The sequence below is a fragment of the Drosophila obscura genome, unplaced genomic scaffold, assembly GCF_018151105.1.
Source record: "Drosophila obscura isolate BZ-5 IFL unplaced genomic scaffold, ASM1815110v1 contig_208, whole genome shotgun sequence".
Classification (NCBI taxonomy): Eukaryota; Metazoa; Arthropoda; class Insecta; order Diptera; family Drosophilidae; genus Drosophila; species Drosophila obscura.
The window spans coordinates 1581011-1596800 of NW_024542799.1; the positions used below are offsets into that span (position 1 = coordinate 1581011).

The 15790-nt window shown below is 47.7% G+C and overlaps 1 protein-coding gene across 3 annotated transcripts in view; it reads left to right on the plus strand.

The window, feature by feature from the left end:
* LOC111064900 (ecdysone-induced protein 75B, isoforms C/D) overlaps nt 1–15790 on the plus strand; it is a 104958-nt gene that overhangs the window by 72638 nt on the left and 16530 nt on the right. For all 3 annotated transcript variants that reach the window (XM_022352742.2, XM_022352744.2, XM_022352743.2), the window contains exon 3: nt 13474–13618. In XM_022352742.2, the coding sequence (XP_022208434.2) occupies nt 13474–13618 (145 nt within the window). The remainder of the gene's footprint in view (nt 1–13473; nt 13619–15790) is intronic.

Here is a 15790-nt window from a genome sequence, read left to right on the forward strand (position 1 = left end):
TTTTTTGTCCAACACACAAATTTTGATCTAATAATACGAATACGTATTTTCGAGTGCGCGAGTCCGGCGGCAACAAATCGTTTTTCAAATGACTGAAATTTTCGTGTTTCCGTCATGGCTGTCAAAAAAAAATAGAATAGAAACCGTTCAGGAATTCTCTAGAGAGGCAGAGACTATTTTTAATTGCTTTTAATTAACAGAACCTACAAAATCTTAAGTGACAGGCATAATAATTCTTTCAGTGCATGTCCCTCTCGCTGTCCCTGTGTGTGTTCCTGTGTGTGTCCCTGTGTGTGTCCCTGTGTGTGTCCCTGTGTGTGTGTGTGTCATTAATGCAATTATTTCGACAGCACGAAATGCAAAAGGAGACTTTTCGGCCCTCCTCTTGTGGGTCATCGTCAGCCCAACAAACAGAGGTAGAGAGAGAGGGTGAGATAAGAATGCGAGGAGTAAAAGGCAGTCAGTCACTAGAAACAAGAGTGTGTGTGTGTGTGAGTGAGAGCGAGCGAGCGAGATGCATGCAAAATATGCCGCTATACCAAGTGCAATGAACTTCGGGTGGGCGCCTGCTGCACTGCAATATCTTTCTTTCTCTCTCGGTGTCTCTCTCTCTCTCGCTCTCTAAAGTTCTCAGAGAACGAACTAAATTGAAACGAAACGAAACGACTGCGACGAAGACGACGACGACGACGACACGACGATGACAATAACAAGAACAGCAACAAGAACGAAAGAAAGAACATCAGCAGCAGCGAGAGAGAGAGAGAGGCAAAGGCAAAAGGCAGAGCAGAGATCCGATGCGACGACGAAGTCAAGCAAGTTCTAGTTGAGGCAGTCCGTCGAGGCACACACATGCACATGGCTGCATGTGTTGTGGTATTGGAGCACAGGAGAGCCAGCCGCCTAGCCTCATGCATGTCATTATAGAATCTAGAATCTAGAAATATCGTTTGCATGTACAGTGAACGCTCTCTTGTGGGGGATACACACACCAGGCGAGTGTTTTTTAAAACCATAGATAAGTTGACAGTAAAACAATCTATGTATATCCCCCCCAACTATCTTTCCTCTTCTGCCACCTGACCTGTGGGCTATAGAGTTCATTTACTGTGTTTATGTAGCAGTGTATTATATTTTGGTTGTTTTTTACGCGTCTGCTGATTAGGCTTGAAGATTTTTACAGCTAATCTATATTTTAAAAATGTTTGTGTAATAAGGCATAACCCCACCATAATCCCCCTTCGCATAACACACCACGCCCCCACCCCCACAGCTCGCGTTCTTTCCTGCTTTGCGCGCTCTGCGGTTTTGGGTTTATTGAACCCCCGAGAGCCGCCGCGTTGGGGGGCTCCTCTCTGCCACGAATTGGGTTAGCGTAGGTTAGGTTAGGTTAGGTTAGTTACTCGCTTTGCTTTGGCTTTGCTTTTGCTTTGCTTTGACTCTGCTCTGCTCTGCTCGCTGCTCTGTCGACGCCGCTGCCCGCTGCGTTTTGATGCCCCTTTCTACGTGCGCGTGTGTGTGTGTGTGTGTGTGTTCGTTCTAAAATTGTGAAATGCGATAACGACGCTGACGCTAACACCGCATGAAGTTGTTGTTTTGATTCAGTTTAATTGCCAAAGGAATGGATTGAGGAAGGAAAACATTGGTCGAGCGCGGTGCAGGGGGGTGGTGGAGGGCAATCAAGGTGCAGCCAGGGCACAGGTGAAGTGGAGCAGCAGCAGCAGCAGCAGCCTGCTGAGAGGTTTCGTTCCCGTTCTCGGTCCCCCAATGCTGCACCGCTCCACACCTTTTGATGAGGCTCTGATAAGTGTTGGGTGCTGGGCTGGCTTGGCCTGGCAGCCCATGATTGAGTGGTTGAAAATGGTGGAAACGGCTGAAATACTCCAAGATGGTTCAGATAAGATTGCCCCACTGTTAATTGGAGCTGGAATGGAGTGCATTTCCTTTGGCGTTTTGTTTTTTGGTGAGGGTGGAGTGGGCTTTGAAGTTTCCATGAAGATGGGTTTTATTTTGTTTTGTTTTAGGTTGGTTTCGTTTAATTGGGGTTAGGCATTGGGATCTTTTGAGCTTGAAGTACTTTTAGTGGAGGTTTCCAGATGGAGAAAATCTGGCTTGATAAGTGTTATACGATGTAGAGAGAGAGAGACTTTTCTTTAACGTATGGCATGGATAGTTTAACTCTACTACTTCTTCTGCATAGAATTCTCCACTTACTTTGTTCATATTTCTAGACTATTCCTATTCCATATACAGTATATAATTTATGCTAATATTCTCTTTCTCTCTCTTTCTTTGTCTCTTGCAGGTATGATTCACTCTCTTATTCAGTTGGGCTTACACTTTGAAAGCTTAGCCTAAGCTAACTGCGTAAGTCATTGGAATTCTGGCATTACGCATAGAATCCTACACCTCAACGTAATCCCTCCACCCCACACTGTCCACTGTAGAAATCCCCCATGAAAGCAATTACCACGCAACGAGCAAACGAGCGACGACGATCCACCGAGAACAGACCCGAACGGACTCGGCCGATTAGTGCCTCTCTATGCCTGCGAGAGAGTGTGTTGTGTGTGTGTTGTTGCTATGCTCGTTGACTACGCTGCAATTGCAATTGCGTAGCTCCCCCTCCCCCCCCCCCCCCTACCACTGGCTCTCCTCTGCTCTGACAAGCCACAAACACTCGAGGTTATTGAACGGCAGCGACCTCACTTTGCATGAGCCGCACACACACACACACTCAAACTCACTCGCACTCACACACGTAAGCGGACAGACACTTAGAACCCGCCACAGATTTGCTGTGCAATTTTCCTGTTGCTCTTGTCGCCGCAGTGGCCCATTGGCTGGGGCAAATGCAATTTATAAATTAATCAAATAAATTATTGCCATGCGACGCGACGCGACGCAACGCGGCTGTCAGCACACATTTTTGATAGCGTCTCGCCCAGCATGTGGCTAAACATTTCGGATTTGGATTATGTTTGCGCAACATTCTTGATATATTTTTTTTTGGAAAATTATGCAATTATATGATCTAGTTATGGTTCGCCTCCACGCCCACTGGTCCACCACCTACCCAAGCCCAAGTAAGTGTCGGCAAGTGCTGCTGCTGCATATTTAAGGAGTTTTCAGTTGAATTTTTGGGGTCAAATGAGAAATGCAAAATGTTCTTTGATCTGTGCAAAAAACAAACAAACAAACAAACAATACGGCACCTGTGGTTAGCCAACACCTCCACTCATTAGTGGCAATACAATATTTCTGTAAATATGCCCCCCAAATATTGTTACACAACCCAACAAAAAATAATCTTTAGATTTACCGTCTCAATGGCATAAATCTGTGTAATTTGATTGTAAATTGAAATTTGAACGATAGAAACACGATTGAGAGATATCGAACGGTGGCAGGCAGGCAGGCAGGCAACTGTACGAAATTACTATATTTGTGGCACCTAGAACTCTGAACTCGATGCGGCATATACATATACTGTACATACATATTTCCATTATAGCCTCTAATCTAGAGCTTTGACACGCCCATTTCCTGCCTCTGAACAGAAAACAGAAAACAGAATGGATACAATATGTATTCAGAATATGACTCAATATTGAAAATAATTTGCAATGACTTTTGTCATAAATTGTTCAAACTGTTGCATAATCCAGCTGAAAACTGCAGCTGCAGTGGGGCAGTCATCCCCACCCCACCCCACAACCCTCTCTCTCTCTCTATGTGTGTGTGTTTGCTGCCTATGAGCATTTAAAGCAGAATGCTGTCAGTGGAGGCGCCCACTTATCAAAGCGGCAGCGTTAGAGAGAGAGATGGCGATAGAGATCTCTCAGTGCGAAATGAAATCAAATTCGAACGCAGCGCAGCGCAGCGAACGAACCGAACCGAACCGCCCATATAAAGACAGTCAGCGCCTGAGGCTGCTGGGTGGTGACTGGGACTGGGGCTGGGGGGGACTGTAGCAGCAGCACGTGAGCTTATATATGCTGTTGATCATTTGGGGATTTTTATTTTTGTTGGTTTTTGTTTTTGTTTGGTAATGGGTGAGTCATTAAAAGCGCCGCCAAGAAGAATTTATATGACAGTGGAGCAGCAGCAGCAGCAGCAGCCAAAAAAGGAAAGAAACAAGAATGGAAGCAAACGTGACTGCAGACCGAAGCTTAAAATACCCTCAAAAGATACAAAATATTTAGAATAGAATATAGAATATATACATAGAATATAGTCAGCTGTTAATCAGATTGATTTAAATCAAGTTGACTAAATTATGAGAACTTTGAACTATAGTTAGCCAGATTGGACAGCTTTGGATTATTATTTATTATTATTTTATTTTATTATTTATTTATTATTTAGTTGCTGATACAAGATTTAGGCGATTAAAATGAGATCTCCTACAAGTTAGAACACCCTGCCTTCCCTCAAGAGTGTATACAAATGATTGAAATTACATTAATGCGCGCCATTAACAGAGGCAGCGACGCAGGCAGAAGCAGCGCAAAGGGGACCGATTCAGAGCGGGGGTGGAGAAGGCAGAGAGTCAGAACAGAGCCCAAAGCCAAGAGGAGTGTGAGTGGGAGTGGGAGAGCGTGCCTGCCGCAAACTCTCAGTCAGCCCGGGCTCTGCCAGAGTTCACTGCACTTTGGTCAGCTTGAGGCCTTCACATCACCTGCTCCCCGGCTCCTCTCTCTCTCTCTCTCCCTACCTACCTACCTACTCACTCTTTGGCTTTTGCGCTCTCTACCTCTACCCCTCCCTCTACCACTTGGCTTTCCAAATGCCAACGACCTGCGCAGAACTGCAGTTAGATTCTGCTCTGGCGCTGTCGCTGTCGCTGCATGTTGCTGCTGCTGCTGCTATTGCTATTGTTGCTGTTGCTGTTGCATTTGCACGCAAAAAACCTTGCCTCTCTCTATTCAGCTCGAACATTCGTTTTTTGTTGCTGTTGCTATTGCTATTGCTATTGCTGCTGCTGATTCTTTTTTGTTGGTCTCTCAAACAAGTTCTATTGCTTTTTGCAGTTGCTGTTTGGTCAACTGTTTTAATATTTGTTGCAATTGCTCGAACATGTCGTGGAGTCGGGGGATTGTGGATTGGATTATATTTGATTGTACTTATTATTTTTTGTTTTTTCGTTTGAGATTTTTTTGCGAAATTGTTTGCAGAACAATGCAAGATAAATGAGGACTCGTTTTTAGACGCAAGAAAAGGTGTATGTGGGGGGAGGTGTACATACATATGAATGTGTCTTAACTGTCTCTAAATTTGATTAAACAAATTATCGATTATTATCGATCAATTTTTAGTCTATTATTCCACAATTGCAATTATAGAATGTTCTCATTAAATTCAATAAAAATACAAAATTAACGAAATAATAGTTACGGGGATTCAAACAAAACCGTTTATCAGGGGTGCAATCCTTTAACAACGTTATCGATTAACTTGTCGATAGATTGCGCGCATTTGATATCGGATTTTCTCTAAGCTACTTTCTTCGCATTTTTTGTCAGAGGCTACTCCCCCCCTTTCCATTCTCTTTTAGTTGAACCGCAGCTTGAGCTTAGCCCAGCCGTGTTCTCTGGGGGCTTAGAGTTGTTTATCTATTGATAGATCATAAACCAGAACCCACAAATAATCGCAAAATAATTGCCACAAGTTCAATGAACCTGTGTCGCCCTCTACCTATCCATCTATGCGTGATTGTGTGAGTGTTTCGAGTGTGTAAATGTGAATGTGAGTGCGAGTGTTTCAGTGTGAGTAAATAGACAAACTAAAATGGGGGGGAACTGACAAATAAATAGATGCGAGAGACAAGTACTAATGCCAGCGAGTGTGTGTGTGAGAGAGAGAGGGAGAGATGAAGAGATGTGAGAGATGTGAGAGATGGGGCGCTGCATGTGTGGATATAAATATTTCGGTTATAAATATGAGCTAAACGGAAAGTGGAACGGAACATGTAGTCTGACCAAAAAACCAGAGACAATTATTGAGATATATAGCGTGAGATGGATGCTAACCTCTCCATCTCTCTCTCTCGCTCTCACTGTCTCGCTCTCTCTCTGTCTCTCTCCCTCGCTCTCTCTCTCTCTCTGTGTTGCAGTTTCCCTTGCATTTATCCTTCAACCTTGCCGAGCTCCGGTCATTGCTCCAGCTACCAGATTTCCCACAGCTCCCTCCCTCCCACACCAAAAAAAAAGTTGTCACATGACGAACCAAAAAAATCCACCTCCATTTTAAGGTTATCGCTAGCGCAGCGCCACCTACCGGGCCAGGAGACACCACAGAAGCGTGGGCATGAGAGAAGGGGTGGGGGGGAAGCACTTTCGTTGTACATAGAGCGTAACCCCTAAAAATTTTCAACCACCGAATCCGAACTGAACCCTCGTCGAACGCCCGACCCGAGCATCCGGCTCGGCTTGGGGTTCGGGCCAGAGCGCTCATGCTGCTGCTCATGCTGCTGCTGCTGCTGCTGCTGGTAGCTTGATGGCCAACAGAGTTCAGTGTCCGGAAAGTAGGTCAAAGCAAAGTATTGGCCCACCCGCACCCCCCGTTCAAGGAAAAGTGAAATGCATAAGGGGTGGTGGCTATGGCTATGGCTATGGGGGTGGGTGGATGTCGTCTGACAGGGCACAGGTGTCTTCGCCTGCGCCAGAGAATTTTGCGCCAATTTCGGTAGCTTTCTTCATGTCGCTTTGCGCCTTGCTTTGGAGTTCATTGGACTCGTTCGAGGACAGAGCTCCACTTTGGACTTCTACTTCTTCCTGCTCTTCCTTTTGCAATGAAAGTGGTGCTGTGTGGCAAAGGAGGGGGTGAGGGTTGCTGGATGAATGGGTTTTTGGAGAGCCAAAGGAATGCTAACTGCAATGGGGTTTGTTGTAAAGGGAAAACCTTTGACTTGTGTTCATCGTTGGAGGTACGTCGAGTGCTCCAAATGTCAAAGAATCAACTCCAAACTGAAGGAAATTCTACTGAACCAACTATAAACATAATAAAGATTTGGGCAATCGAAATCCATGCAAGATATTCGCATTTTATTGCTGATACAGAAACGTTCTCTGACTCATCTGCCTCTCCATATTTTCACTACACTTAGGTCTTGGGTTTTGTCTAATCACAGCACAGCCCCCAGCCCCACACACTGTCCCTAACCATATTGTGCACACATTTTTGACCAATTAAATGCATTGCATTTCCTTCCTGAGGTCACTTCCTCTGCCAGTAGTGCCTCTTCCTCTCCCTCTTCCTCTCTCTCTCTCTTCAGCAGCAGCGCCAACTGTTCCTAGGCACACAAATAGCTTCTCATTGTTCGCATTTGCTTTGCCCCCCTCTCTCTCACACACTGCCCCCCTGTACACATACGTAATGCGACTTTATGCAAAACAAGAACAACAAATACGTTTTGCTGAGCGCCAAGTCAAGAGAGCACACACACACATGCACACTCTCTTGGGCACTCTCTCACACACACTCACACTCAGAGTGCTGCTGATTCAGGCTGCTGTTCTGCTTCTTTAAGGTTATTGCAGTGCAATGTCCTCAATTGTTGGGTTGCCTTGGCGCTGCTTGCCCCCCTCGCTATCCCGTTCGTCTCTCTCTCGCTCTCTGTCTCTCTCCCTTGATGTGGCTCCTTGGTTTGGTTTTTTTTTTTTTTTGGGAGCTCAGATATCCCTTCGCTGCAGTTGGTGTTGCAGTTGCCCTTCGCAGTGCAAAAAAATGTGAAAGGTATTTCCGTTTTCGGCACTACTCCATCTCTCTCTCTCTCTCTCTCTCTCTCTCTCGCATTCTGGAGTTTTCATGTATAGAAATTCTCATTTGTCATTATTAATGTGGCATTTGTTTGCTTGGCACTAATGCGCCCCCAACCCCCCCACCCAATTATCTTGATTAGTAGATTACTAATGATTGAACATTTGGCAATTAGCAGGCAGTACACATGTTCGATTGGATCCTTGTTACAGCAGAGAGCCACGAAATAGCAGCCAGCCCACCTCCAGTTCCCCACCCCACCAGCCAACCCACTTCCACATAGAATTCCGCCCAACTCGAACGCAAACTCAAACTCAAAGCAACAACAACTATTGCAAGGCGACCATGAAGCCAGAGAGTTGAACGAACTGAGCAGAGACACAGCAGCAGCAAGAGGCAGCAGCAGCAAGCAGCGACTGCGACTGCACAAGTGACGTCAATGAGCGCGAGGCCAAATGGAAACGACTGGATGTGTTTCTGTGTGTGTGTGTGTGTGTGAGTGTGGGGGAGGATTCGGCAGCTCCCTTTTGGCCACTGTGCCTACGTGCGGCTGACCTCGTGTTGCTTCTACTACGCTTAAGGACTGAGCGAAGGCAAGAGTGCTGGGGGGAGGCAGAGAGAGAGAGAGAGTAGACGAGCATTATCCTTGCACAGTGGGTGTCCTGGCTGGGACAGGGAAGGAGGGAGGGAGGGAGGTAAAGGTACCACCGAGAGAGCATTGAACTCTGACCTGAATGGGCAGCCAGGCACAGCAGCAGGTCGGCAGAGAGGTTGTACGGGGTGCGTACGGACATATTCGTAATTTGAGCATAATTTATTATTTATGCCACATTTAATATCTTTGTCAGCTCCATGTCTCCTCTCTCCCTATACCTATCCCTATCCCTCTCGCTCTCCCTCTCTCTCACCGACTCAATTAGTGGGCAGCGGTGTAGCTGCCCCCTCAGCTGTCCAATAAACTTCAACTCAAGAACCGAAAACAGAAAATCTTAAAATCCGTAGATGGGATACCCTTCCCGAATCGATTGTTCCTATGGCAGCGTAGCTATTGCTTGCCTCTTCCTCTTTGATCGCAATCATAATGCCTGCCCGCCTGTGGTAGGGTATAGAAACACTCGAGAGGCAAAGCCTAAGACCCAAGGCATGACGAATGATCGTTGAAAGAACTGTAAAGCGCCATAAAGTTTCGGATCTGAGTGGAGTTTTGTGGCCTGGCCTGGCCTGGCTCTCAGTCACAGTCACAGTGCCCCTTACAGGCACGTGCTAATTGCTTACGCATCGGAAGAGAGTAATGAAGAGACAGAGAGGGAGAGAGAGAGCGAAAGAGAGTGAAGAAGAGGGCCCCCCAAAAAAAAGCTTAACAAACGATCGACGTTATGACAGCAGATTAGGCACTGTTTGAGTAGGGTCTGTGGAGGTGGGTGGCTGACGCACGAGAGAAGAAAGAAAAACACAGAGAAATGTGAAGCAAAGAACAAGATAATTGGGGGAGTACAGATGATTATTTTTGGTAAAATTTACTGACCAAACTGACAAGATTTCAAGACGCAGCTAAAGAAAAACAGAAACAGAAAATTTGATATAATATTCTGAATATAATATAATAGATTTTCTATTCAATTGCTCATTTTCCTTGGCTTTTGGCATCATCTTAGTAGACCTCTGGAGGAGACCTTTTTGACCCCCTTCAAGTTCGGAATTATGTCTGTCTGTATGTGTGTACCTTCTGGGCAGAGAGAGACCCCACTCGACGACAGCACTCCGCGCGGGGTGCTTTACGATCGTATTGATGTCAAGTTCTGACAGTAGCCCACTGAATGGGACTTCAGCGGTCCCGTCGAGTGGCCCAAACAAAGCAGGAACACAAACCAAGAGATCTTGGTCAAGCAGTGCCAATGGAACACGGACGCCCCGTTCGATCGTGCCAACAGGTAGGCGTTTCGGCCAAAATACAGGAAAGAGGGCAGCACCCCGCGGCATAGATCCATTCATGAGCCAAGCCAGAGCAGAGCCCCAACGATAGAAACGGCCAAAAGAAAATTATTTAACAGAGAGAATGACGCTGCGGATGACGCTGCGGATCAAGCAGTGTCTGGTAGGAGAGAGAGAGGGATGTAGAGAGAGAGAGCAGCAGCAGTAGCAGCAGCAGCAGCAAGTGTGCGCTGCTGCTGTGTGTGTGTGTGGCTCTGCTCTGGACTGCTCTCACTTTCTTTTGAAACTTGTTATTCGCTTTGGCCGCTGACGAACAGAGTTCATTCACATTTGGCAGCCAGGCAGAAGAGAGAGAGAGAAAGAGCGTGGCAGAGAGTCAACCGCGCGAAATGGGCACAGCTGTTCGTTCCCGAAAGTTGGCTCCCGCTCTCTCCAGCCTGGTTCGAAGTGTGCGCTCCCGCTCTCCCGCCTGGTTCGAAGTTCGCTGCAGAAATGCAGAGTGCAAATTTCCTGTACGCTGCAGAGTGCATTGAACTCTTCGCTGAGCAGGCTCCAGCTGAAATAAAAAAAGGATTTTCTGCACACTTTTAATTGCCAAAGATCTCCTTGAACGCATTTCGACAGCTATGAGGCGACAGCCCCCACCACCACCATCATCCTCCTCATGGGGGCAGGCCACCTGAGGTTTCTGTGTCGTTGACCGACCCTCAGCCACAGCAGCAGCAGCAGCAGAACTAACCAGCGGAGAGAGAGAGAGAACAGAATTTGCATGCAAAATGCATTGAGAGCAGCAGCGCCAGCAAGCAGCACAAACCGAACCCAATAGTTTGCTCTCTCGTTCGTTCGGTTCGCTCAATTGTTCGGCTCGGTGCGGTTCGGTTCGGCTCGGCTCGCGCGCTCGCTCTGGCAGCTCCACATTTGGAGGTAGCTGACCGAAAAGTGGGTCACGACAATGGCGGGGTTCGTTGAACTGAACTGCCAGTCAGCCAGCCAGCCAACCTCTGCCGCAGTCGCTGCTTGCTGGCTGCTGCTGACGTCGTTGGCGTTTTGGGGGCTTTTATTTTGTGTGTTTGTGTGTGTGTGTTTGGTTACGTAGAACATGTGCCAGAGCGAGAGGGGGCGAGTCGTGTACTTTTTGGCCTCAAAAAACGGAACAACAAATATTATTTAATATTTTTGATAGAGATTAAATAATTCACCTACTATGGGGAGGGATGGGGGTCGGGGGGGGGAGTGGCTTCACCACTCCGGGAATAATATTTGCACACTTTATTAATTAGTCGGGGATTGTTGGGCAAAATATGGGTCATTCGATCCAACAATGGGTAGAACCATCTGGAAAGAGTTCTACATAGAAATGAGCTCTCAACTTTGGAGTACTGCTACACCCCGCCCACGCATCTAAGATCCTCTTGGACCTGTCATACTTATAGATGGAGGTCGGTTCCCCCTGCCATCGGCACACACCACCGACACACAATGCCTATATCAATTAATCTTATTTGTCACTCATTTATCAAACACCCCACCAAACAAGGGGGGGGGAGTGTAGGGGGCTCCCCTATTTGTTATCAAACAAAGCGGATCAGTCAGGTGGCAGTGGCAGGAGGCAGTGCTACCTGAGAAATCTGCTGTGGCGCGTAGGTGTTCCAAGAACTATGTACAACATCAACGGGGGCGCCTTCCCCCCCACCACCCACCGCACACGACAAATGCAGCGCTGCTGACAGAGGCCACATCTATTGTTAGCTGCGCTGCGTCGCTGCTGTGTCGCTGGTGCTGCTACTGCTGCTCGGAGTGAATGTCCTCTGTTGGCACACAAAAACAACAAGCAAAACAGAGACAGAGCGGGACAGAGCGGGAGAGAGAGAGAGAGAGCGGGAGAGCGAAAGAAGAGACCCACTGCCAGAGAGACCCACTGTGACGACTCGGCTGCCAGGCGGCACGAAGCTCCAACGAAGTTGTTCGTTTCGGTGTGTGCTTGACGCTTGTCTGTGGCTGGGGCTCCAACGCTGCTTTCATTCGCAAATCGCTCGTCGTCGGCATCGGTTGTGTGGAAAGAGCAGCAAACAAAAAGAAAATAAAAGAAAAGCGCGCGCCAAGAGCAAAAAAAAGAGAATTCAGTTGGAAATTGAGCGCTAAACAAATGTGTGCAACAGCAGCAGATGCCAGCCAATATATAATCACTTATTTTTGTGCGTGCCAGTGAAGTGCAAACCATAGAGAGAGAGAGAGAGAGAGAGAGAGAGTGAGAGAGAGAGAGATCTGAGTGAAGTGAATTATACTGAGAGCAAATGCAATGTTCCTTATTAGCAAATTGTAGATCCGCCAGCAACAGTCGAGAGTTCAAGTGTCATTCGGAAGCCAAGCCAAAAATACGTAAATCTAGACGGGGAAAATGGTTTGTGCAATGCAAGAGATGCAGCAGCAGCAGCAACAGCAGCAACATACACAACAGCAGCAGCAGCATGGCAGCACCACCATAGTGCTGCTCTCGGGCATTGTCCCACTGCAGCAGCAACAGCAGCAACAACAGCAATCGCCCACGCAGCAACATCCCCAGCAACAACAGCAGCAGCAGCAGCAGCAGCAGCAGCAGCAGCATGCCAAGAGCCAACAGCTGAAGCAGCAGCATTCGGCCTTGGTCAAGCTGTTGGAGTCGGCGCCCCTCCAAAAGCAACAGCAACACCAACAGCAGCCACCGCAACGCAAAAGACTGAAAAACGAGGCAGCAATCGTGCCACACCACACACCTGCAGCAACAACAGCAAAGACAACCACCAACAACAATAATAGCAACAACAACAAAAACAACAACCATAGTATTAGTCAGCAGCAGCAGCAGATCGTGTTGCTCCTGCAGCAAACGCAACAGCCAGCAGTGGCAGTGTCAGTGGCAGCCGCAACCACACCAAAGCCCTGTCCAGATCTGAGCGCCAAAAATGACAGCGAATCGGGCATTGACGAGGACTGTCCGAACAGCGATGACGAGCCCCTGCTGAGCACAGGCACTGGGTCTCTGGGTGGGCCACTGCCCGCCGGGGAGGAGGGCTACGAGCAGTATCAGTGTCCCTGGAAGAAGATCCGTTATGCGCGGGAGCTCAAGCAGCGCGAAATGGAACAGCAACAACAGCAGCAAGATCAGCAGAAGGAGAAGCCAGCAGCAGCAGGAGCAGGAGCAGCATCCGCCTCAGCCTCAGCGACTGTTGTCCCGCCGACCGCCAGCAGCAAGCGTCATCCGCTGCACTGTGATAGCCCCTTTTCCGCGCAGACCCACAAGGAGATCGCCAATCTGCTGCGGCAACAGTCACAGCCCCCCCAGCAGCAGCAACATCCTCACCCACAGCAGCAGCAGCAACAGCGCCGCGACAGCTCCGACAGCAACTGTTCGCTGCTGAGCAACTCCAGCAGCACCCATTCCGCCGGCAATGGCTGCACCTGCAGCAGCGACGAGCAGCAGATGGAGGACCTGGAGGCCCAGGATTCGGGCTGCGATGATGAGCTGTGCGAGCAGCACCACCAGCGCCAGGACTTGGACTCGTCACAGCTGAATCTGCTCTGCCAGAAGTTCGACGAGCACCTGGACACGGCCCTGAGCAATGGCAATGCGGGGCGAGTGGCGGCAGCCACAGAAGATGCCGATGTAGGTTTACCGACAGACAGAGGGTATTAGACTTAAGAGGGGGATAACCATAAAAGATTGGCTATTACTTTAAGATTTATCTTTGATTCAAATTTCGACGATTTCTAATGACATTTTATTGCATTTTGCATTTGCAGGGCTTTTTCCGTCGCTCCATTCAGCAGAAGATCCAGTACCGGCCCTGCACCAAGAATCAGCAGTGCAGCATTCTGCGTATCAATCGCAATCGGTGCCAATATTGTCGCCTGAAAAAGTGCATTGCCGTCGGCATGAGCAGAGATGGTAAGTGCCCCCGCCCTACACATTACCTTTTACTCTCCATTTTACATACGATACGGTAGTATTAATTAGTACTACGCTCCACTCCTGTTAAATTACAACGAAGATGCGTAGAGAGAGAGAGGAGAAGATAGAAAGAGAAGAGACAGCGACAGGGACAGGGACAGGGGAGAGAGCAAAAAATTGAGTCAAGCTCAAAAGCAACAGCAACAGCAACAAACGGGCAAACAAATTAGATGCCCCAACGAAGGCAAAGGCAGAGACACGAAGAGTAACGCGAGACACGAGCCGAGCCGAGCCGAGTCGAGTCGAGTCGGGCATAGCTGAGTTCATTGACCAGCCATGAACGAAATTTCAGCTCATGCACACATGCATGAGTGTCTGTACGAGCGAGTGTGTGTGTCTGTAGTGTGTGTATGAATGTATTGCAACATATTGGCCCCACACTACTCATGGATGGTTGTTTGTTGCTGCTTGATTTCACGGCAAAGTAAAAGTTGTGCTGGGCACACAGCGCACAGCACAGCACAACACACACAAACACTTTGTTTAAACAAATTTCCATCCCACATACCCAGCAGTCGATTCCCCCTTGCCCGCAAACCCACCCGCACCCGCATGCATGATAGATTGAGAGCAGCTAGTCAGGCAGGCCAGGCCAGCCAGAAGAGTGTGCGCCATTTCGAAATTGTGCCGAGAGTTGAATGAACGCACTTAACCCAATTCCATGAGCGAGGACAGCCAGCCAGCCAGCCAGCCACCCACCCGCTCTCTAACCATCTCTCTTTCTCTCTCTGTCCTGCTCTGTCCTGCTCTTGCAAGCGTTTGTCAGTTGAGTTTTGTAATAATTTGTTTAAATTAGGCCTGCTGCCCGGAAAATATTTACAGGAAATAGCCAGAGAGAGACCAGCGATTATGAAAGCAGCGTTCGTTCGCGTTCGCGCTCGCTCTCCCGCTCTCTCTCTCTCTATGCCGCTCGCGCGACGTTCATTGACTTCTGCTGCAGCGCAGCGTAACTCTGCTTTCGAAAACGAAAGTGGTTCATGCGATGATGATGCGAGATGCGTGTGCGGTGCGGAGTCGGAGATACAGATAGCTTTAGCTGGAGCTTGTAGCATTGGTAAAAATGTGCGAGCGTGAAAGACGGGCGCGGTCAGAGAGGTTGTGGCTGACGCTGAGGCTGCTTTGTAGGCAGCAAGCGCACGCAGACGCGGCCTTTGTGTAACAGTTATATATTGTCGGTTTTTGGGGCTGCCTTGCCTTGCCATGCCTTGCCTCACTGTGTTGTAATTGATGGATTAGATTTTGGTATTTTGAATGTGGAGCGCGCAATGTGGTGGTGGCCCATTGGGGGAAAGTAAAATTGGTAACGAAAAATCATTTTTTTTTTTTGTAATTCAAAATTTGGGATATTTCTTTGCAAAAACCACCCACATACAGTCTCATTGTAATATTCGTATTTTAATTAATTTCCTAAAATAATTTGAGCTCCCATTAATTTTCCATTTTTAATGGATTATTTTTTTTTTGGTATTTGTTGTCTGTATGTTTTGCTATGGCCGATGGTTTATTAGCTGGCGATGCTTTGTCACCATGAAAATCTCAAATCACCATTCGAAAGGCGATTAGTTTTTTAGCAAATCCTTGAACTAGTTCTAGGCAGGCAGCAAACCAAACCAAACCAAACCACTGACAAACCCGAGTGCCTAGTGCCAAAAATACCATCGCACAAAAATGCGACCGCCAAGCAAACTCGAACTCGGCAACAGGCAATGAAATGAATCGAATCGAATGAAACGAGAGGGGGAAAAAGCAACAAATTTCGAATTGTTTATAATAAAAATGACCGTGTGCTATTTAAGCGACGCCAACTGAGCAGTCAGCGTCAGCGTCGTCGTTCGCCTCGCCTCGCCTCGCATTGCTTGTGCCCCCTTATCTTTCAAGGAAAATTCAAATACAAATTTACCGAAACGAAGCCGTGAACGCTTTTTACAGTTATAAAACCAGCGCAGAGCGCTGACCTAGAAAAAAAAAACATAGCAGCGACGAATTAATATTTTATTTCATTTCATTTAAAAATTATATTTCCCCAAGCGGTCTTGCGGACTGACTGCTTTCACTTTCTGTTCCGAAACGCAACGTAATTGGCGGCCATTTCGAAACACTTTCTTTTTT